The sequence below is a fragment of the Indicator indicator genome, chromosome 17 (genome assembly GCF_027791375.1).
Source record: "Indicator indicator isolate 239-I01 chromosome 17, UM_Iind_1.1, whole genome shotgun sequence".
Taxonomy (NCBI): Eukaryota; Metazoa; Chordata; class Aves; order Piciformes; family Indicatoridae; genus Indicator; species Indicator indicator.
In genome coordinates this window covers 8,322,564-8,344,931 of record NC_072026.1, presented here as the reverse complement: position 1 = coordinate 8,344,931, position 22,368 = coordinate 8,322,564, and the positions used below count along the sequence as shown (strand labels likewise).

The window sequence follows — 22,368 nt, the reverse complement described above, 5'->3', positions numbered from 1 at the left end:
TTACATAAAATACATAAAATATACTATAAATATTCCAGCATTTCCAATGAATGTCTGTGATATCTACCACCAGAAGCATCCTGTTTGTTTCTTTCATGACCATTTCCATGTCTTCACTTACAACACTGCAACACCTAAGTCAGGAAATGCCTTCTTCCTTGGCAAAAGAAGCACACTAATACTGACACCATTTTGCTTGGATATATGAAACATACTTGAAAGACCTCAAAGTATATTCACAGCTACTAGGCATGCTGTAAACTGCTTCTAAAGACAAGTGTGTGCTACAGTATCCATTTTTAAATATGTAGAGTGAGATAGAAAACGATCTGACCAAAAGGCCAATACAGTGTCCTCTAACAGGAACTCCACATTAAGTCTACTGCCATCAAATTGGTTGGTGATGCTATTTATTATCCAACATTTACTGCTGTAAGAGTGTCTGGAGATTAAACAGTTAGTCCACACTACTGTGTGCCATGAAAACTTGTGACAAATGACTACAGAGGGATTTTACTGCTGTACAAAAACTCCAGGTACTAATTGTCCTTGCATAAAGTATCACAGGATAGGGAAGAAAGGCAGAAGACATTCTGAAAACCTCAAACTTTTCTATTTTGGAAGTCAAATATGATCTTTTTTTAGCCTCCCCAAAATTTAAGAGTCAGAACACAGATATTTGAAGCATACTTTACTCTGAACACAGCAGCTAAGCAAATCAGCACCTATCAAGTCTACTAAACTATTCTCTATTTGACCAGAACTTAGATTTAATTCTGTCAAATAATATGCCTTATCAGCTTCATGATGATTAGCACAGCAGTAAAAGCAGAAGAAATGTTGTCAAAAAAAGGTTTTGCTATAGTTCTGTTGTTACCACCAGAGACTCCTACCTGATCTTACCTGGTGATCTACTTGCTCTTATACTGCCAAGAAGACCCACTTACTTTGCCCTTAAGCCAGACAAATTACTGTGACAAGAAGCAGACTTAGAGTAGCTTCCACTCACAGATCACTTTAAGTACTTTACAGGTCATGTGCTATTAAACTACTTGCTTTACCAATTTCTTTTGGCTTACCCTGGGTTAAACTGTTTTAGTTGGAGGGGAAGGTTGGGTTTTGATTTGTTATCCTTTTTTTTTTTTTTTTAATTCCTCCCTTGCTGTTTCATTTTAACTATGGACATGTTGTAATGTTTGTGCCGTTATAGTTAATGGCTGTTGGACAAAAGAAATAATGAAAAAAACCAAAATGCACTTTTGTTTTCCTTTGCTTCACACCCATCACTAAAATGTATATTAACACATGCAGACTTTTTAAAGCAAGTACCACTTGGAGCAATCAATAAGGCAACTTTTTTTGGTATTTTTTCTTGTAAGGATATTAAATGACAGGTACAATTTAAAGCCCTCACATAGAAGATGCCCTCTCACCTGTCAGCCCAGAACTTTATGTATTTTGACCAGAATTGTCAAATTCCAGATCATTGTTTCTATATAGACACATGCTTTTTTTCTGCCTTTCACTTCAGCTGCAGGGTCACAAGGGTATAATTTACAATGCAGAGTAGTGTTTTAAGAAAATGGTAATTCAAAACATGATTGCTGATGGTTTTCACCCGACGTGAACTAAACATCTTCCTTTTCTCTTAAACTCACAACTGTTTGAGCCACATCACTAGTCCAAATTCTTTTGAGCATAAGGCTAAAATTTAACCTTCTTTAATGAAATTTGCTACAGCTTTAACAACAAAGGGAGCATTGTGCTATCCTTCACTTGTCACTGTTCTTAACAATTTAGAATTAGATAAGACCTGGGGGTAAAAAATGAAATCTGTAAATTGTATGGTGCAACAATTATACAGGTGGGCAAGGGACTTCATACAAGATGAGACACTGCCACAAATCAAGCATCAAATCAGAATTTGCACCTTAATTTTAGACTCCTAGGCTTTTCAGTGTTTAAGACAGACTGCTAACATCAGTTCAGTGTTATCTGTTTTTTTAATAGCAACTACAGAAACAAGGACAATTCAATACAAACTGAGTTGAAGTGTAGTGAAGGCCTATTTCCAGGCTAGTTTTTGAAGTACGTATTTGAAAGACTTGCAGAACAATCCAGAGCTTGGAGATTTTCATGAATTCAAAACCATGAGATGCTGAAGACTCCATTCACACATGCACCAAAAACGAAACAAAAAAAAAGGGGGTGGGGGGAAAACCAGAGCATACTAAACCCAGAGCCTTCAATATTTCTAAGAGGAAGAAACATGATTTTCCATTTCAAATGAGAATTTTAACACTGTATTCCTGACAAACAATGAAAAAAAGTGCTTGTACATAACCCAGCCATGTCAGTAGCAAAATGAAGCTCCAGGCTGTGCAATGATCTAAGAAAATCTGAATGGGCATATGGGAACAGCTCATTTTGCAAGACCTCCCAAACCAACCTACTGATAAACACCGGAGGGTGCCTGACTGCCTGCATACTCACATGCCTCTTTGTTGTTATTCTTATTCATTACTGAGTCATTATTATTATTTAAGTGCCGACAATGCACTCATGAACCAGAACAGATGCAAAATATCCTGTGCTAATGAGAAAATCAAAGCCTTTCTTATATTAGCAATTTCATATTATAGGATCTCTTTATTTTTGCCAATAAAGCACAACAGTAATTAATACAGCAATATTTTCTTATTGTTCACGAGTAAAGCAAGTAATACTGTTCAGATTCTGCTTTGGCCCTCCCCCCTACCAGCACAAAATACAATAAATACTATTGAAGTACTCCTATTAAGACAAACAGCTGCCAAATAAATACAACAAAAATCCCCCATAAAAGGCTGTTGTCTGTGCATTGAGAGATACAGTCTATACTCCTTATAGAAAATAAACAGTGTGGCTATGCTCTTTCATATTTAAATACTTATGCTGTGTCTTATTGCCTTAACCATCTCACAGCATAACTTCTTAACTGAATGCTGGCAGGTTCCTCAACATCTTACAAAATTGCAGATCCAGCACCAGCTCATGTTGTTGAAGAACAACTAGACTGCTATGGAACCAGCACGTGCTTTCTACCCTGAAATTAGTACATATATTACATATACGAGAAAGCTAATATACTTCTATCAAAGAGTAGTGCATACAGAAGGTGCCTGGTTTGAACATTCTCTGACAGCAGTGACAGATGTGTGCTTGAGCCACGTGCACTCCAGGATGACCACTCCAACAGGCCAAGTTTGCTTGGAAGGAGGGTGGCTGGGGAAGGCTCCCTTGGCTCTCCAGACACCTACAATGCCCACCTCTTCCAGTGCTGCTGGAGCCACACAAGCACACAATGGAGCTGTGTTTGCTTCTTATGACTACCCACTTTTAAAGCAAGGTCAGAGATAGCAGAGCTGCTTCACGTGTGTAAGTAAACTTGCCACAGAGGATACTTAAATGTAACTGAGAAAGAGGGCACTGTTCATTTAGTAATGCCAAATGGAAACTAACTTAGACTCTGTAAACAAATCCATGCATATTTCCTGGATTTGGCCACCAAAACTACAACACAGAGTCTATCTCTACCTCAGCAAGCACTACTGCTCTTTTGAGGAGCATTCTGGATCACAGGAAAGTATTCACAACCAAAACCACTTTTGTGACAAGGGTTTGTTACTTCAATTTCAGTAACGAACACAATTTAAGCAAAAACTGACTGCACTGGGACTGTACAGCTCAGTCAGCAAAGGCATCACTGCTGCGGAGAAATGGCCAGCGTGGAGCAAAGAGCTACGTCCTGTTACAACTTCTCCTCAAAGTGGGCTGATGAACGACATGCAATTCTTAAAGTCTTATTTAAGAAGTTTGCTGGAGTCTGCTACAAGCCCCAGTCCTGCACTGGGAGTCAAATGGGCATAATCCTATATTAACACTTGGGCAACCCAAGGCCCTCTGCAAAGACAGAGCCGAGCACAAGCCTCCCTGCCACCCAGGCACTACAGCTGCTCCCACTGTATTTGCAACCAAAGCTTGCAAGCAGCTCCCTGCTCTACAGAAGAGGCTGACTTCACATTTTATATCAAAATACTCCTACTGATTTGAAGTATGTGGGAAAAGGAGCCAAGATTGAAAAGCCAGAGCCAGTAAAACTGCACAATGTATCAACATATGAAAATGTGAATGAAGAAGTTTCATCCTTAGCAAGTTCTCAGAAGGGAGAAGCGAGATCCACAGAACATGCTTTTCTGACTGAAAAGAAAACTAAAAGACCTGGATACAAGCTCTCTGCTCAACATCAGAAACCAAGAGAACCTCATGTTCAGAAGACCGTGTCTGGCCCTAAACACTTAATGGGATTAATGTGAAAAGGCAAGAACCTCAAATACAAATAATAAAACATTTATGAAAAGATCACTTGCTGTTCTGACTTTAAAGGTCTACATGAAAACAAGTGCCAGTTATAACAGCAGCATCCTGCTAATGACATACACAAGAAAAAAAAAGAATAAAATACACAAATGATAGCTAACATCTCAGCAATAAGGGATAAAAATGCCTGATTTTATATTATTGTATTAAATATTTACCTAGGGGAAAAAAAAAAAAAAAAAACAAAAAAAAAAAACAACCAAACAAGAACAATACTAATGCATTTGAATCAGAAGAATGTTTTTAAAAACTACTGGAATCGAGACAGATGAATGACAGTTGTGCAGTTTGATCACAACCAACAATTCACATTTAAGTTCAGAGGAATGCCCAACCTTCACGTCCTCTTAAATCAGCCATAAGTCAACATGCACTTATCATTAAGTACGCACTTGCATCTGCTGACGTAGGCAGCACACTCACAGTGAAGTACTGCATCTACTTAAATACCTTTTTTGCAGGATCTGGCAATGCACACACATGTGGCCATGCTGCTAAAAGCCATCATTTTCAGATTTTTGACAGTCCCTTCTTGCTGCATCCCATATTTTTTTCTGGCTGGTTATTTTCCTTGCCAGAACATTTATAACCCCCACTCCCGCCTCCCCCCTATTACTCTCCCTCCACACTGGGTCTTAACCACAACTTCCAAAGCACACTGACATTATAATATACAAACATGTACAGAAGATCTACACACTCAGACACACCAGGGGATAAAACAGACTGGGAGGAAATGAGGAACTTTATGTTACTGTCTTTTCTAATGAGATAGAAAGTGGCGGATGTAAAGATTTCATTCAGCTGACAATCTCTTTTATGATATGAATAAACTACTAAAACAGATTTAATCCTTTATAAAAATCAGATTATAAGAAGCAGACAAAATCACAACTTTATTCAATACACCATTTTATCCAGTGTGACTAATGCATTATTTGTATGAAGTTAAAGTGGAGCATTGGAAAGCTATGAAATAAATCAAATGCTCTACTTTATGTAATCTTAACAGACAGATCCCATTAGGATTCCACTATGCATAGCTGTTGGTTAAAATCATTGACCAGTATCCTTATAAATTAATCAACTGAGGTAATGCTGCCTTGGTTGTCATCATTTGCTACTAATCTGCATTTAGAAATCACTTCAACTTTTCAAGCCCTTTGGAATAGGTTTATCAGTTCTCTCACCCTTTCTTCAACCATCCACCCAACCATTAATTGTTTACAAAAGACCTGGTAGAACGGAATTGTATCATTTAGGTTCCTTTTCTTTCCACGGATATTAAAGCACACATTGACACTGCCTTGTAATTACTTAGAAAGGTATTAAATCTTAATCAAACATTCTAGTCTGCCTCAATTTTTTGATGAGACCTTTTATGATTGAAGTCGAATTTGTAGGCAGATTGTGTGAGTTTACACAACTGAGAATCATGACAAAATCTAAAATAACCCTGGATCTGGTTGAAATGCAGCTAGCAGAATACACTTGGTTATGGATATATAGGAGGGAAAAAAGCTTTCTAGATACCAGGTTATTCGTGAAGCAATAATGTGCTTTCAAACACATGACTTCTGTGTTATGCCTGTGTATTTTATGCAGTTTCTAGTCATGTTTGCTGGATGTCTGCATGTCATGTACTGCAAGATTCATGAGCAGTCTACAACCAGGCAAAATTCTCACACAACAGCTTGTCTTGGGTAATGGGGAATGAACCAGGCAGAGTGATGTGACAGCAAAGTGTATTATTTATTATCCTGATGAGGGTAACACCTAGTCATGGTCTACAATCCAAACACGTTCAATGTCCTGCTGATGAGGCTGTATGATTCCGAATGAGCATACAACCACTTTTTGCTACACAAATAATACAATCCTCTTTAATTACATTTCCTTACATATGATCTATCCACGTGCACATTAAAGAACTGCCAGTTTGGGCAAGGGCTCTTAAAGAAGGAAAGACTGAGCACTAACAAAAATATTGCAATACATAGCATGTTTCTGGAATTCTACCACAGAGTAGCTAGAGGTCATCTTCTTCAGAAATGGAGTGAGCAAAGGAAGCTCTAGCCAAATATGTTTTAGAGTTTAGTAAACCAAGAAAAAACTTCAACTGGCTGCAGTGGCCTTCAGCTTAGCCTTCTGATGCAACTTTACTGGCCCACAGACAACTATCAAAGCCACAAAGACAATACTTCAAAGTATGCATGCTATTAATCTCCCTAATTGCCTTAAAATGATACACAGGATTCCAACAAAATTCATCCCCTTCTTCAAAGCCCACTGTTAATTTCAGAACCAAATTCCACCAACATAATATATTAAAACACTCATGCACAAATACCTCCTGCATCTCTAGGACATTAAAAATAAAGACTATCAGTTGGGTTTTCTGCCTGTTTTCCCTTGAACATTGAAAGAAAAGATCTTTGAATAAATATTTGCCTCTTTTTTGTTGGGTTCTTTTTTTTTTTTTTGTATGTTGGGGTGTTGGGTTTTTTTTGTACATCACAAAGACGTAATCTTCCTACTGCTTGCTAAATGCAACACAGTAATTTGTATCCCCAAGTGGTATAAATAGAAAATATGTTCAGTCTAATAACATATGTGAAGAAAACTCATGGCCAGGGTTAACCGACAAAGCAGCGGTATGCTAGAAACAAAGGCAGCTGGCTCAAAGAGCAACAATGCTTGTGAAAAAGTGTGGATGTACTATTCAGTGAAGCATCCAAGACATGACATTTACTTAAGCTACAGCTGCATATACAAAGCTTTGCTATAAGACCCGGGAAATGACAAGTCTTCTGGAGTAACAAGATCGTTCTGTCTCTGAAGGCCCGTGGCCTTCACTGTCCAGCTGAAAGCAGGGTAAATGATATCAAATATGTACACTGTAAACTAATTCTGCCCTTCAGAAGAGCTTCTCTGCTTTGATTATTTCTTCTGGTAGATACGCTCTGCCCAAATCCTACCATTTCTCTTTATGTTCTTGCCTTTTCCCTACTAATATATCTGCCTAGGTTCCCGTCTTGCTCTATCACCATAAACATTCATAAACATTAAGGGACTTAACCTCATCACAGCCCTGTGGAACAGGAAAATATACCCATCAGAGTGGGCAAGCAGTGAACTGGAACTCAGCTGACAGCAGTCCTGACCAACACCGGGTTCTTCTCCAAGTCACTTGGCTCCTCTCTTTCCATTCCCCCTTATATAAGAAGGGGTAATGACAATGACTGCTCTACAAAATGCCTCAGTCTAGCAGCAGAATTCTGAGATGTTATTCTTCTCACTTTACAAAAAGAGGTAAAGCAGAGACATAAATCAACATTGTTTGAAACGTCTATGGCTAGAAACATCATCTCACTTTTCTAAATATGTGTTCTGATATCAGAAGCACAACAGTTGCATCCAACACAGGACCTGAGTGCATAAGCTATGCTATGGACAACATCAACACCATTTGCTCTTGTAGGTAACACAGTACAAGCAAGCTAGTGAAGGATGATACAGCTAGAACAACATTCAGAATAGAGAAAATGTCAAAACCAGTTCCCAGCTGACACCCAGGAAGAAGAAAAAATGAACAGAAACACCAGATAAAGGTAACTACACATCTGGCCCTTCTCTCTCATGATTTCCACCTGAATAAAAATAAGGTAGATTATCAAAAATGTAAATATCATTACCCTTTGACAGACACAAAGTGACTTTCCAACAGCAGCTACTGGCAAAGCCAGTAGAAGAATCCATGTTCTCTTCCTAAATATATATTCACCTTGATTTAGCAAACAACAGCTTTGCCAAATATTACCAAAAAAACCAAAGCGACTTAGGTCCTTCTCCAAGCAACTGCTGCCCTCCTCAGCTACTGGCCAATGCCTCAATCCCTTCACCTAGCCCTCTGCAAAAGATCAGTGAAGACAAATGGGCTTCCCAACATGCAACGAAGCATAAAGCCACAAAAGTCAAAGGACTGCTTTTTGAGTAAATATGAGCTCCAAAGCCATTGTCCTCTCCCACAGAGAAGATTCATGAAAACGCTTACTATAGCATATGCACAGTATTCTTTACAGCTCTGCTTCCCTGCTGACCACCAGCCCCGGGGCCCAGTCCGCTTCCCATTACAATCAGCTTCACCACACCCACTGACTTGTATTGGAATTCTTTCAGGGACCCTAACTAATGAGTTTTTAAACACTTGTAGACAGAGAAGATAATTCCTCATCATTATTCTTCATAGGAAATACCAGGAAGAATGTCATTCCATTGTTCTACAGAAAAGAAACTGGAAGAATAAATCACCCCCACATTCAAAAGAGCAGCCCAAAGTTTTTATACATGAATTGGCTACCCCAAGCCATGGGCGTCTCACCTGAGAGTTGAGGATAGAGACATAAACATGTGTGCAACCTTCTGAAACTAAGCCCATTGAAATAATGCCTCACACTAGCTTCGATGCAGACAAAGAGGTCAATAATCAACAGGTACATACTCTTGAATAAAACCTTCTCAGATATAAACATTATTACTGACAGCAACATAGAAACAGTCATCTAAACACTGTATTACTGCAGAATCTTAGCTTCCTTGATGACATAACACTGAAGTAAATGAGACTTGGCAATCCTAATGACATTTTATACCTCCTGATTTTATATTTAAAGTTTTGCATTTGCTTTCTCAACTGATAGTTGTTTGCTTTTTTTTTCTCACAAGTGAAATATTGACTTAAACCAGTGATACAGTAAAGGAATAAAAAAAAAAAAAAAAAAAAAAAAGTAGATCTACATAATGGATTGTTACCCTCGGATCTAAAAATATTTTAACTGAAAAACGTTCCATTGTGAATCCACCTTCTCAGTGCAGATTGCAAGCCACCAAGTGCTGCTCCATTTTTACCCAACCTTACTTTCCACTGTTTATCATTTTGCAAGATACCATCATTATCATAAGGGTCTACACTTGAATGACCAAGAAGAAAGTTTCAACTTCAGTTCAATCTTAACAATAGTCCACAGAATCACAGAACCCTTTTGGTTGGAAAAAGGCCTAAGATCGAGTCCAATCACCAACCTAGCACTGCCAAGTCCACCACTAAGCACCACACAAAGTGCCACAGGGAAAAAGCACAAGTCTCAGTAGTAAGATGTCTGCAGGTTTGAGCCCCAGGCACTGAAAGCAATGTGGAGTTACAGAATTTACTTATCCCACAACACCATGTACACCCACAGCAATACAAAAATAGCTATCATAGTACTTGTCAAAGGAGCAACTGAGTGATTTTTAACTTGGTGCTCTACTTCATTTTCTTCTTTGATGGTAGTTAATACCCCAGTCCTACAAAAACATGTAATTATGAGTGGGCTATTCATGTCTTAGTATAACTGGTAGTACCATGCAGCATGTGAGTCAGGAATCTGAACTGCTGACTACAGCTCCTCACTAAACAAGACTCACATGCTGCATGTAGTAAATGGCATTCCCCCATTCTCTGTGTCAACTACACTGAAAATCAGCTTCCAGTTGTGGCACCATCTCCTACTCTCTTTAAACCTCAGCATCTCGAATCACCCGGAATAAAGACTCATGGATAATCTTCACTAAAAATACACAGATTAACAGCTGAGATCACACAAGAAAAAATTGCAAGTGAGAGTTTTCTTCTCTCGGTGGCCTGGTTTGAACACATTCATAAAATGTCATTAAAATGTGGGATAAAGTTCTACAGAAGAACAGATTATTGACTAGACCTTTGTTTAAAAGTTGCAATAATTTATGGTGTGGATCTGCTATGTGCAAGTTTAAAAACAGTCTTTTCATGATAAAACAGTTTTTAACAGCTGAGAAGTTAACTACAGGAAGCTTGGGTTTATTCCCTTTACTCAGCTCTCTAGTTCCATATTATTTTCTTCAGCTTTTGAGCCCAACCCGCACTCAACAGCAGTCTTGTTGAAAATAAGAAGCAACATGCAATTCTTTTTTCCAAGTTCCTGTGAGATTGGACTCAAGTACAGAGCTTTTGAAAAGAAATCCCCCAGTTCATTGCTCAAAACCTTCACTATCAATCTTCACTCACGAATGCCTTTTCTGAGACTTTCTGGTCAAACAGCCAAACTGTATCATTAGAAGTTATTCAAAACGGAGCTTAAAAGCTACTGATGTGCACGTTGCCATCTTTCATTTTTTATCTCTACAGTGGTCCATTAGTCAGGACTAATGTACCTTCTGACCTCTGACCAAAGCTATTAGAACAGTTTAAGCAAATATTCTGATTACAAAGCATCATTGTAGAACACTCAGTAACAATAAAAGGATGAAAGAGCTGTCTTTTCAAGTCACTGTTGTGACTTCCTGACTATATTATATTATGAGTGGTCTGGAAGGCTATACTAACGTGACATATTACTGGATTTACTATCTTCTTTTTCAATGCTTAAGAAAGAATTTGTAACATTGCAAAACCCAGACTTGCAGCACAGGTTCAGTTTTCAGTGCTAATAGATATTCGATGGCTTTATAAAATACATTCCATTAACTGCAACCAAGAGAACAGATTCAAGCTTTCCTCTCCATATTTCTTTTCTTTCTTCACAAAAGAAAGGCAGTAAATTTGCATTAGGTTCAGAATTGGGCTCTGTGGAGTTTTTCCATATGCATAGCATTAGGTGTGTGCAAAGCACCTTGCTGGTCCTGGTCATTAAAGAGTTGCTCCATGTTTCATGGAGTCTGCCTTTTGGCCAAAAAGAGGGTCAAATGCAGTACCCTCAGAAGTCTACTGGGAGCATCTCTGTTGATGTCACTGCCTACTGGCTCAGGTCTAAGCTGGAGGACAACATGGGTACTCAATGGTATTTATTGATTATATCCATTTAACAACTATCCAGGAGCCCAATCCGTCGAGTCCTCTACACACAGAAATTTCATTACCTCAAACTAAAGGCACCAGGGAAAGACCAGGATGGGGTCTATCTGTTTAGATGTCTATTCCACATACTTCATGGTTGAAGTGCAAACATTTTGCACCATTCCTTAACATTTTTTTAACATAATATTTAATATTTTGCACTCTTTCTGGCTGCCCAATTATTTGTGCAAGCATGCAATGCTGCTCATAGATTTCAGGTGAATGAATGTGTACTACACAGTAAAAAATAACATCAGTTTCCACTACTAAATACATGGAGAACTAGGGTTTAGTCATCAGTAAAACATGTTGATCTTTCTGGAGTGATCAAGAACACAGTTCAGTAAAACTTAACTTAAAATCTGAGTAGCCCTGCTACATGAAGGGCCAAATGTGTTTGCAAAGTCTTGGAGCAAATTCCATCACCATCATCTTGCATGATGGGGATTTTGGTTGACTCAAAAACATAATATAAAACACACCACAGCATGCCTTCCACAATTCTGAAGCATGCTGTCACAGTCCTAAAGAAGCTCCCACAGGCCAGTAGCATCCATTTTTTTTTTTTTGAGTGATTATCTACTATATTTATTAAACTTAATACTTCACAGAATGTCCTATTTCCCCCTTAAATTATTTAGTTAAATTCCAGGTTGTAGTGACAGTGCTGTAACACAGACAAAAGGAATAATTCTGCTTTACTGAAGGTCCTGCATCACAACATCATGCTTTACTCAAAAAGAAAATCCCAAACAATACAATTGGCATTCACATCCAAAGTGCTTAAATGCTCTGAAGTTCTGCCTGGCTTCAGAATAGTTGAACAGTATCTGAAGTATCTACTCTTCATCCCAATTTGTGTATTTTAAAAGTCATTAAATTCTTGAATGAATCATTAGGAAAACAATTCAAATGCTGTTAAACTGATAGTAATTTTGCCTCATAGGATAGATGTAAGCTTAACGTGTGCAAACAGCCAAATTCTTTTAAGACTTACACTCTGTGCAGTTCAGTATCAACCAGGGAAGAATTACTAAATCAGGATGTGCTTCAAGTACAGGTTTTGGCCCAAGACTATTTTTGGCCTTCCTCAGCTGCTTGTTTTGACAGCATCTAATCCCCTTCACCCACCCACCAGCAGCCACACAATTCATCCCTTTACACTTTAAGAGTAAATTCAAAATAAAACATTTTCAAATAATTACTTGAGGATGTCTGTAACACAAATCCAAAAAGTAACTGCAATTCAACTGTAATATTTCTTAAAGTGAAGAAAGGGAAGGGGGGGGGAAACATTACAGAAATACTTTAGAAATATGTCTTTTTGCTATACTTATGCTCTTGCCATCAGCAGCCACCCCCCCCCCCCAAAAATAAAGGAAAAATAATTTAAAAAAAAAATCTGACTCCCAGAGAACCTATCTACTCTATTTCACACATTCCCATCAGAAACACAAGACTGCTTCCACGTTCAGAAGACTTTTCATTTACTGAGCTATTACAGAGGCTGGTGAAAGAACAGTAACTGAGAAGGTCTTCTGCAGAGGCACAAGGCAAAGACAGAAGAAGGAAGAGGAAAGGTGGGTGAAGGGGGGGAAATACCCAAGGTTGAAACTGAAACAGTTCATCTTTGTATGGAGAGCAGGATCACCCCCTCCAGGTTGAGGACTATGTTGAAAGCACACACTGCTGTGGCACACAGTATGTTTTTGCATTCATACAGGAGAGGAACCTGGCCCACAGATGGCCTGTTCTCAGCTTTGTCAGCCACAAACAGACCTTTGAACTTTCTATTTATGTAACAGTTTAGTGAGTTTAAGCCTCTTCCTGTGTAACTGGCAGTTTGCTGGTTTTGCTGTAATTAGGCTACTTGTGATACATAATATGAAAAATAAAACCATCAAAAAAAAAAACCCAAAAAAAAAAAAAAAACAACCTCAAGAGGCTTGTTTCTCTGCAGTCTTTCCCATCACATCCACATAACTACAAACCTCTTACCTGCTGATTTGATTTTGTTTTTCCCGGGTTTTATTTCATATGCCTCAATGTGCATTTTCCAACTAAGTATTTTCTCAGCTTCCACTTCTTTAAAAGACTAGAGAACTTAAAAGACTATTTATACCAACAATAACTGATATAACATAAACCACAGGTCTCTCTGCCTTTGTTTGTGTTCATGAGGAGCTATACATTCTGGGGGTTGGGGTTTTGTTGTTTCCCAGCTGGTGATTAATGGCACCACCTTACTCCATAAGCAGGTTCAAACCTAGCCACACGGTCCCAGGACACCTCAAGATTTCATTTACTTGGTTACCACAGACAAGCGTGGAAAGTGATTTAAAAGATGAAATTTGATTTTTAACAGCAAGTGGTCCCCTTGGTGCACACAGGCATTCAAGCTTTTCATTATATCCATCTCCCCTCCCTTCTCCCTCATAGAATGGCTCATACTGAATGCAAGCCCAGGTAAACATTTCTTACTCATCCAGGCAGACTTTAGCTTTGGCCCTTTCACCTCTGCCATAATTTTGGGGGGCTTTGGGGGGGCAGGTTGAGTGTTGTCTTTTTTTTTTTCTTTTCATGTCTGGCAAAAATTCCACTGGGATATCTATGGCCTTATTTTACACATTTTACCTAAGTGTCAACACACCAAAAAAGGCCAAAACCATCACCAAAACCCCACACCAATCCACAGCTACCCTCCCAATCACATTCTTGAAGGTTCCATGAAACACCTTGTTCTTACATTACTGTGATCTTTCCTGATATGGAAAACTAAAGGGCTGATTCTGCAGTTTGTAGCAAGACAAAACTCCCACTAGTCATCTAGAATGCCAGGTGAGAATTTAAGAACACATGTAGCAGCACCACACACTGTAACCCTTGACAGTTCTTGACAAAGTATGTTTCAAGAAGTGACACAGACATACTTCCATTGCAGTAGGGGGGTGTGTGTATGTGAAAGAATTAACTGTATTTTTACCATCAGCCCAAAACTTTTTGGAGAATGATTTTCTGATATAATGGCATTGCACAGAAAGTGTTACCTTTGCACCTTTTCATGAGATTAAAAAAAAAAAAAAAAGAGAAAGAAAACACACTACAAAAATCTCTCCTCAAGCTGTGTTTTTTTAATGTCTATTTCTCAGGCTAACTATGTTTCTGTTGTATTTTGCATACAGATAATACATACAAACACCCACACAGGCTGTAGGCCTGAGCTTGCCTTCTTGGAGATTGCAGCACAGATTAGCAGAAGTTTTGGGTTTGCAAGGAATGCAGAAGAGGGTCTCTAATTGCCTTATTATAGATGCTTGTTAAACATGTTTTACCCAAGGCCAGCTTACAAACAGAAAAGAGGGCAGTTTCAAAATAAGAAGCAGCAATTCACACATCATGTTATATATACTTATTCATAAATATTATGAAGTAACCATAGTGGATACATAGACAAAGATTAATAAATCTTGATGGGTGAGCATGCCTGCTTCTGAGTGTGTCAAGATGTTGTATGTATAACATACTACACACATGAACACATGCTTTATTATAATATTTATAATATAATATTTATAATATAGTATTTATCATATAATATTTATGGATGAGCTACATTCAACTCTCCTTAGGCAACACAACCACTTGTCAGAAATCCATGTAAGTACAAGAAAATGCATGCAATAATTGTGCACACATGTAGATTTTGTACCTACATATTATATACATGTGCACTTGCATATAGTAATTGGATTATTAAAAGCTAAATCCAAGATGATCTCTGCAATAAGTAATTGTGTGTGAATGCCTCCGCCACATAGAGTTTGTGTAGCTATCAAACACTTTGGAACAGTCGAAGTAAAAATGTTCTTTCCTCATAGAGCCTAAAAGGCACAAAAACTAATGAATTTCACTGTACAAAAGCAAGCAAATGGAATTTCTAGAAATGGCAATATGTTCATATTTTATGGAAAAACAGAGGCACAGCAGTTCCCTTGTTTCTGATGTACATCTCTAAAACCACATAAAATCATAGTCAAATGAAAGTAAGTTATTAAGCAAACATTAGAACTCAATACCTATAATGTGCATAGTATTTGAACTACACCCATATATTGAGTTGTAACATCTATTAAATTAACAACATTACCCATACTATAAATTAGGCAAATTGTATGCAAATATTATTTGAGTAGTAATATGGTGGTTATCAGTTGTCTGCAAAATAAATTAGTGTAGCAGAGTACAGATAGTGTGGTAAAAGCATAATATTTAATTGAGAGCTAATTTTATTGTGATTATTACTTTAAATAACAACAGCATGGTTATTAAAAGATGTAATACGATGGTTTATGCAGAGCTGATAAAAGACACGCATGATCCAAAACGCCCGCTTACAGATTAATATTGATATAGTCTAATTTATGGTTCCAAGGATTTACTACAAAGTGATGTGAAATAGAACGTGGCAGCTATTTGGTTCTGATTATCTTGGATTTGCAACTGTAACTGTTAGGCTGTGTCTAGCAAAATGATAGTTATTTACTAAATATATTATCTTTTCCCAAGAGTTATCTTTATATTATCCACAAACCAAAGTAAACCCTCTGCAAAACATCAGGTCCAAACACACATGCAAACATACAATCTGTGTGACATTTAGAGATTAGGATCACAAAATACAGTACTTTAGTCTCTTTCTTTCTTGGCCAACTGCAGTCCAGTCTAAAAGCATTTAACAAAGCAGTAACCAACCACTGAATTTCATCGTGCACAGTCAAAGAATTATAACTGTATTTCCTGAATAGAAAAGTAAAGAAAGAACCGATAAAGCCAGTCAAAGAATAAGCATAATCTCATTAAACTGGTGGAGAAGTGACTAAATACCTACCCAAATTCTAACTTTCCCAGCAACTTGTCACCTATCTAAAATTCCTTAACATTCACTTTGGAACAAGTTCACACTTAAGCAGACGCACCGACCTTTCAAAGGTATGCACCTACTTATAGAGAAATATAAACCTAAAATTCCACTCTTACATATATAAACATATAAATGAAGAGGCAGAGATGAAAAGAAAAAAAGAAGGGGGGGGAGAGACCTGTTATAATATCATGGGCACTGATCTTCCCACTTCCAAAACTAACTTCAGCAACGCTTCACCCAGAACAGAAAATCAGCAAAAACAGCAAGAGAAGCCCCCACGCTAAGCGGGGCTCCAGCTGAACTGTGCCACACTGCAAAACTACAGTTGCGTTTCTCTCGGTGAAAGGAATATTGCCACTGACAGCAGTGAACACAACATGAGCAGAGCCGCGATCCCAGGGAAAACGTCGCCTCTCCGCACTGCTTCCCGGCTCAGGGAGGGGGACTGCTGTTGCTATTTCAGCCGGCACCCCGGCACATCTCAGCACTTCCCATGCTTCTCCTCCCCCTCGGGCCAACTTCGTCCCCCGCCGCCGGCGGATCGCGAGTTGCCCCCCACCAGCCGGAGCCCGCGACGCGGTTGCGGAGCGCTGCGCAGCTGCGGAGCGTGGAGGGAGCCGGCCGGCGGCTGCCCCAGCGCGGTTCCCTGAGAGTGCAGCACGGACCCACTCCCCGGCGGGTACCGGGCTCTTCGCCCGTCAACAAAGGCTAAGGCACCGGGGAAGCGAGCAGGGAGGAGAAGAAGGAGGCAGCTGTTAGGAGAAGGGTGGAAAGACAAGGGGAAAATAAACAAACCCAAAACAAACAAACAAAATTAAAAAACGCCCAAAAAAACACCCCAGAAAACCTACCACTGCTGCTCTAAGTCCCAGTCCCTGAAAAAGTCGAATAGGTCCATAACGATCTGGTGGGGAGACTCAGAGAAGTGATGCCCCCTCCCCGCCCCGCTGCGAGCCGAGCAGAGCTGAGCAGAGCCGGCGCGGCTAGGGCAGCCCGGCCGGCATGGGCAGCGGCGGCCGCCGCGGGGCCGCGCGGAGCCGCCCGGGGCTCGCCGAGCGCCGCCGCCGCCGCCCGCTCCGGCCGCCGCCAGCAGCGCGGCGCGGCTGGCTGCCTGGCTGGGAGAGGCAGGCACGGCGGCGGCGGCGGCCCCGGCGCACGCACACACACACACACTCGCACACCGCGAGGGGAGGAGCCGGGGCGGCCCGAAGCCGCGGCATGGAGCTGCCGCGGCAGCACCGCCGGGATCTGGCGGAGCGTCGCCTCCCGGGGTGCGCGGGGAAGTTCTGCAGAAAGGGAGAAGCTGCGCGGGCTGACGAGGAGCAGCTCGGCTTCGCGCCTCGGGATAATCGGAGCGTGTCCTGGCTGGGCTCGGAGCGGGGAAGAAAGAAGTGTGGGCAGGGAGAGGAAAACAAACAAACAAACAAAAAAAACCTCAACACCCTCACCCCCCACCCCCTCCGCCCCAACGTTCTAGGTGCCCTTTTCATTTAATTGCCAAAGCCAACTCTGCGAGTGGGCAAACCTGACTCCGTGTGACACGAGCGGTGACATAGACGTGGCACGGACAACGCTCCCGGCCAGCCTTACTGGGAGATTACGATGCAGGGAAAGGGGGCAGAGGACAACCCAAGCCCCCTGGGCAAGGGGAACGACTGAAAAAGAAAAGTCCTCCCGAGCACTCCGGGGGTTTTGCCTTAGGTGGGCAGCGTCTGCTCACCGACTGGGCTGGCAGCCCTGCCTACCTGATTCATGAGGACTGGCAAGTGGCACAGCTCACCTGCAGGCTTCAGGCATCCTCAGGCACTGCTCCAGAGACCTCCCCACTGACCCCAGGGAAAGCCGGGCACGAGTTCCAGGCTTCTCCCCACATGACATGAGGGGAAAGGGGTTCACTGTGTGCTCCATCCCCTAAATCAAATTGTTTTCTACCCAGGTTGAAAAGCCTGCAGGCTTTTGTATTCAGCTGCCTCCTGAGCAGTAGCTGGTATCTTAGGATTTTCCAGATCCACCTTATAAATATAAACATTCCAAATACACATACTGAGTGAACAAGTAGGTAGGTTGGTATTGCAAGAACACATCTAAGTTCCTTTTTTACCCACATTTTCCATAGGACCAGTCACACTGAGTACTTCCCTCCATGTCAGCAAGTCTTAGGGACATAGCATTGGCAAAGTTTGAAACAACCCTGATCTCTACACCCATGCCCCAGCCCCAGGAGGCTCACACAGCCAGTCAAAACGGCCAGCTCTGCCACCATAGAGATCAGGTGCAAAGAACCCTGTAACAGAACCATGGTCGTGAACTTCCTGAGAACTAAGAGACAAATCCAAGCTTTCAAGTTAGATCAGTGGTAGAGCAGCCAATGTAATTCACAATTTTTGCCCTCCTACGAAGGGCTCAATTCTTTTACAAGTGCTATTGGTTAAAAATATCACAGAGGAAAAGCTGTGGAACTGTTAGCAGGGGAAGTCAAACGTGACAGACTTCATCTGAGCTTGGGTTTCACCACAAGATTCGTGTTTGTATCGTGTCTTGTGGGCCTCCAAAAGGGAAGGACCTCAGGCAAGGCTGTGTGACTGACAGCCTGCACTCGCACCCAGCAAACCCAAAGCACTACTGCTCTCCCTGCTGCAGGCAGACAGGTGCATGCAGCATTTCCTTTCTAGCAATCTCTGTTTCTGCTGCTCTGGGCCACGAGCTTTAAAATATCATGAGTTAGGTTCCTCTCTCCTATTTTTTATTTTTGTGATCTTCTTGGTTTTAAAAGTCCCATTCAACATCCTGATTTGTGGCCAATACTTTGCACCAACATAAGAGGTACAGTCTTGTTAGAACTCTTTTTAAGAAACAGAAGGGTTTTGATTTTGGTTTTGTTTTTAAATATTACTATTGATAAAACTAAAAGCCTCCTTTGTTACCTAATCACATTCCATAACTCACCTGTTTTGGGTATCTTGATCTTAAAATATTAAACTCAGCTTAATGACTTACTAAAAGTATTCTGCACTGGAACTTGCAGGAGGTGGCAGCTCTGCTCTCCTTCTGCTTTCAGAAAGGGGTCTGGTGGCTGCCATCTGGCCTCCCTGCACCAAAAGGGTCTGCAACTCCAGTTACTCCTACCCAGCAAAAGCCAAAACCACTTTCCATAGTGCCTTCACTTTTTTAAAGTAAGCCCTTTTCAATTCTTCAGAAACTAGCAAGAGCTGCACAAAATCATTCCCCAAAAGGCATTCAGAGCCTATTCGAGCAATGATAAGGGACAGGACTTCCTTCGTTCAACAGCAAACCCGCTGTTCCCATCAAGGGCAATAGTAGCAACGATCCCTCTCCTCTGAAGTTATGTTTGGGCCTGAAGCTCCTCAAACACCTCACATTCTCAGCTGCACAAGAAAGTTTTTGCAGTTTTCAAAGCACTCAAAGATGCGTTTGTCACCTCTGCAGACACCCAGCCCAGGCTCCACTGGGGCCCAGTACCGGACACATTTCTGCTGTGGGGACTGACAGGAGGTTGCTTTCACCACCTCTCTCCCCAACGACAAACACTGCTGGTAGCCACATTTTGCCCCACATGACCTCAATGCATAGCAGCCAGAGCAAGAGCTGGCTGAGCTCACAGCCTGTTTGCTACAGCTGTGGGCTGCAGGAGCAAAGGCCTGCAGGAAACATATCAGGATGCTCCTGCAATGCATGGCTCACGGTTGGCAGTGAGGGACAAAACAGCCTCTGCAAACTGCCAGCTTAGGGGCAAGTGCAAGCTTGAGGATGTCCCAGCTTCAAATAGCAAAAGGTTCATTTACTCAAACCACCAGGAACAGAAAGTTAACTGCCCTCAGCATGACCTCTTTTACAGTCACAGTGGAAAATACAACTGTTCTTAGCACCTGCAACAGCTCAGGACAAGGGTAGTAAGATCAGCCAGGTGTCCTGGCCCCCATCACCATGGCCTGGCCTCACAGTCTGCTACAAAGGGCTCAGCATCATATAGGCTTCTGTTTTGCCAATGGGGTTGCAGGCTACAAGCCCTCTTGCTGTTTCACCAACCACTGATCTACACCAGCCAGAACTTCCCCCACCCATCCAGCTCTGCAAGGCCAGAGCCAGCTTTCTGGCAAGATGTTCCTGGTGGGTGGCATTTGTCATAGCCTGCATTTAGGGTTGGAGGAGGAGGAAGCCTGCCAGAGCACCCTTCTGGTGAAGACACAGATGCCTGCTCCCCTTGGGTGGCAGCTGCAGCTGCTGTGGCCAAGACAGAGCAGGTGTGGGTAGCAGAACAAGGTTGGAAGCACTGTACACCGAAGGGAAATGTTGGGGTTGCACCAAAGTGGTTGGACATTCCACCCTCCTCCCAGTCCACACCAAACATCAGGGTACAGAGGCTGAAGCTGGGAAGGAGCATGCCAGCCTCATCCTTTCTCTACATACATCCCATGCTACCCTCCTTACACAAAGGTTTTGTGCACATGTGCTCTTTATGCAAAGCGAGATACAAAAGCAGTGAGGAAGAGGTGGAGAAATGGTAATGAGGAGCTGTTCAGTGCCCTGCTCTAAAGCCAGGGCTCAGCAGCCAGGTGGCAGCTTCCATGAGCTGCCCTGTTGTCCCTGTTCCTGAAGGAGGAGTGGCAGGGCTGTGGCCATGGTGGGTCAGGCAAGAGAGACTGAGGCCAGTGGTCCACAACTGCAGAGGCAGAAGGTAACTGAACTGCAACCCTTGTGAGACAGCACTGAAACCTTTTCTGCTGAGAATACTCAATTTGATCCAAAGAAAACCCTATTTTTCCACAAAACAACAAGAATGAAATCACAGTTTTCTATCCGGAGAACATTAATGGAAAATTTGTGCCCAGCTATGCTTCTGAATACAGATTGGAGATATTTGGATTTCTGAGGAAAGGAAGGTCAAGTCATTTTCACAGTGTGAAAAATGAAGCTAACAGAGTTCATATTTCTCTGTGAAGCAATGATTGATTTTTCTTTCTATGTCTCATTCACACTGCACTAAACATGTAAAGAGAACAAACTTATAACACCTTAGATAAAGCACACAGATTACATTAATACATTGAAAATTGAGTTAACATTAGCATCTGCTTGAAAGCAGCACAAGAACATTTAGCCCAGTTCTGTGAGAACAGGCCATTGGCATGAGTGCATAAATCTTATGTATCCTAAAGCTGCTATATCAACATTGATATGTGCATATCTAAAGCAGGAACCCATCATGTGCTGCTGCTATGACTAAATTTCCTGTTTGGAAGTATGTAAGAATTTTAGTTACTGAAAGTATATTGTTACTCAGTTTCAAGTGTATATGTATAGGTAATCTTTATTTTCCTGCCATCTTAATTGTAATTATCATCTTCGTGCTGCCTGAGTGATTTATTCAACCATGCAGAGCTACTCTCTTATTAGTGATGTTACTCCTATTTTACAAAACAGGAATAATTTAATACAATAATCACTTCTGCAACATATTGATAATTTTTTCTTCCTGGTGGGAAGAGGGAATGTTTTCACATGCTGCTGAATAATCCTTCCTTCAGCAAATTTTTAAAGACTCCTTTAGGAAACATGATATTTGGATATTTTAGTTACATTAGAATTCATAATGGCAAGTACTTACATATAATTTGTTAAGATACGTCCACAGCTAGCTGCAAGGACATACCAAGTTTCAGCATGCTTTGCTCATACAAGGTGCACAGGATATGTTACAAGGTCCCACAATAGTCAGATGTGGATTGGTCATAGGGGATTTCAGCTCCCTCTTTTGGTACCTCTCCATATGTTGTCCACATCTCAGCAAGAGCTCCATGAGTGCCTTTCAGGTGATGAGAAAGTCCTCCCTAATAGATGTTGCAAACTAATGCTTTCAAGAGATGCACACATAACCCAGCAATCACATTAGAAGCACTGCAGTGCTTAGACTGTGACACAGTGTGACCCTACCTGACCAAGGCACAGATTCACAAAATAATTAAGGGGGAAAAAAGCAATAATAATGAGCTTCTTATTTGTTACTGTTACTCTGCACATTAGCCAGGCAACTCTTAGAACACTGTCAGAGTGGTCTAAACTTCCAAAAACTATATTCAAAAGCTATGAGAAA

General features: G+C 41.1%; 1 protein-coding gene across 1 annotated transcript in view; it reads right to left on the bottom strand.

The window, feature by feature from the left end:
* AFF2 (ALF transcription elongation factor 2) overlaps positions 1-18,464 on the bottom strand; it is a 331,562-nt gene extending 313,098 nt beyond the window's left edge. The window contains exons 1-3 of the mRNA XM_054388853.1: positions 18,358-18,464; positions 17,108-17,626; positions 16,772-17,008 (exon numbers count right to left, since the gene is read on the bottom strand). Coding sequence (XP_054244828.1) covers positions 16,772-17,008; positions 17,108-17,626; positions 18,358-18,464 — 863 coding nt within the window. The remainder of the gene's footprint in view (positions 1-16,771; positions 17,009-17,107; positions 17,627-18,357) is intronic.
* Between the last annotated feature and the right edge of the window lie 3,904 nt (positions 18,465-22,368).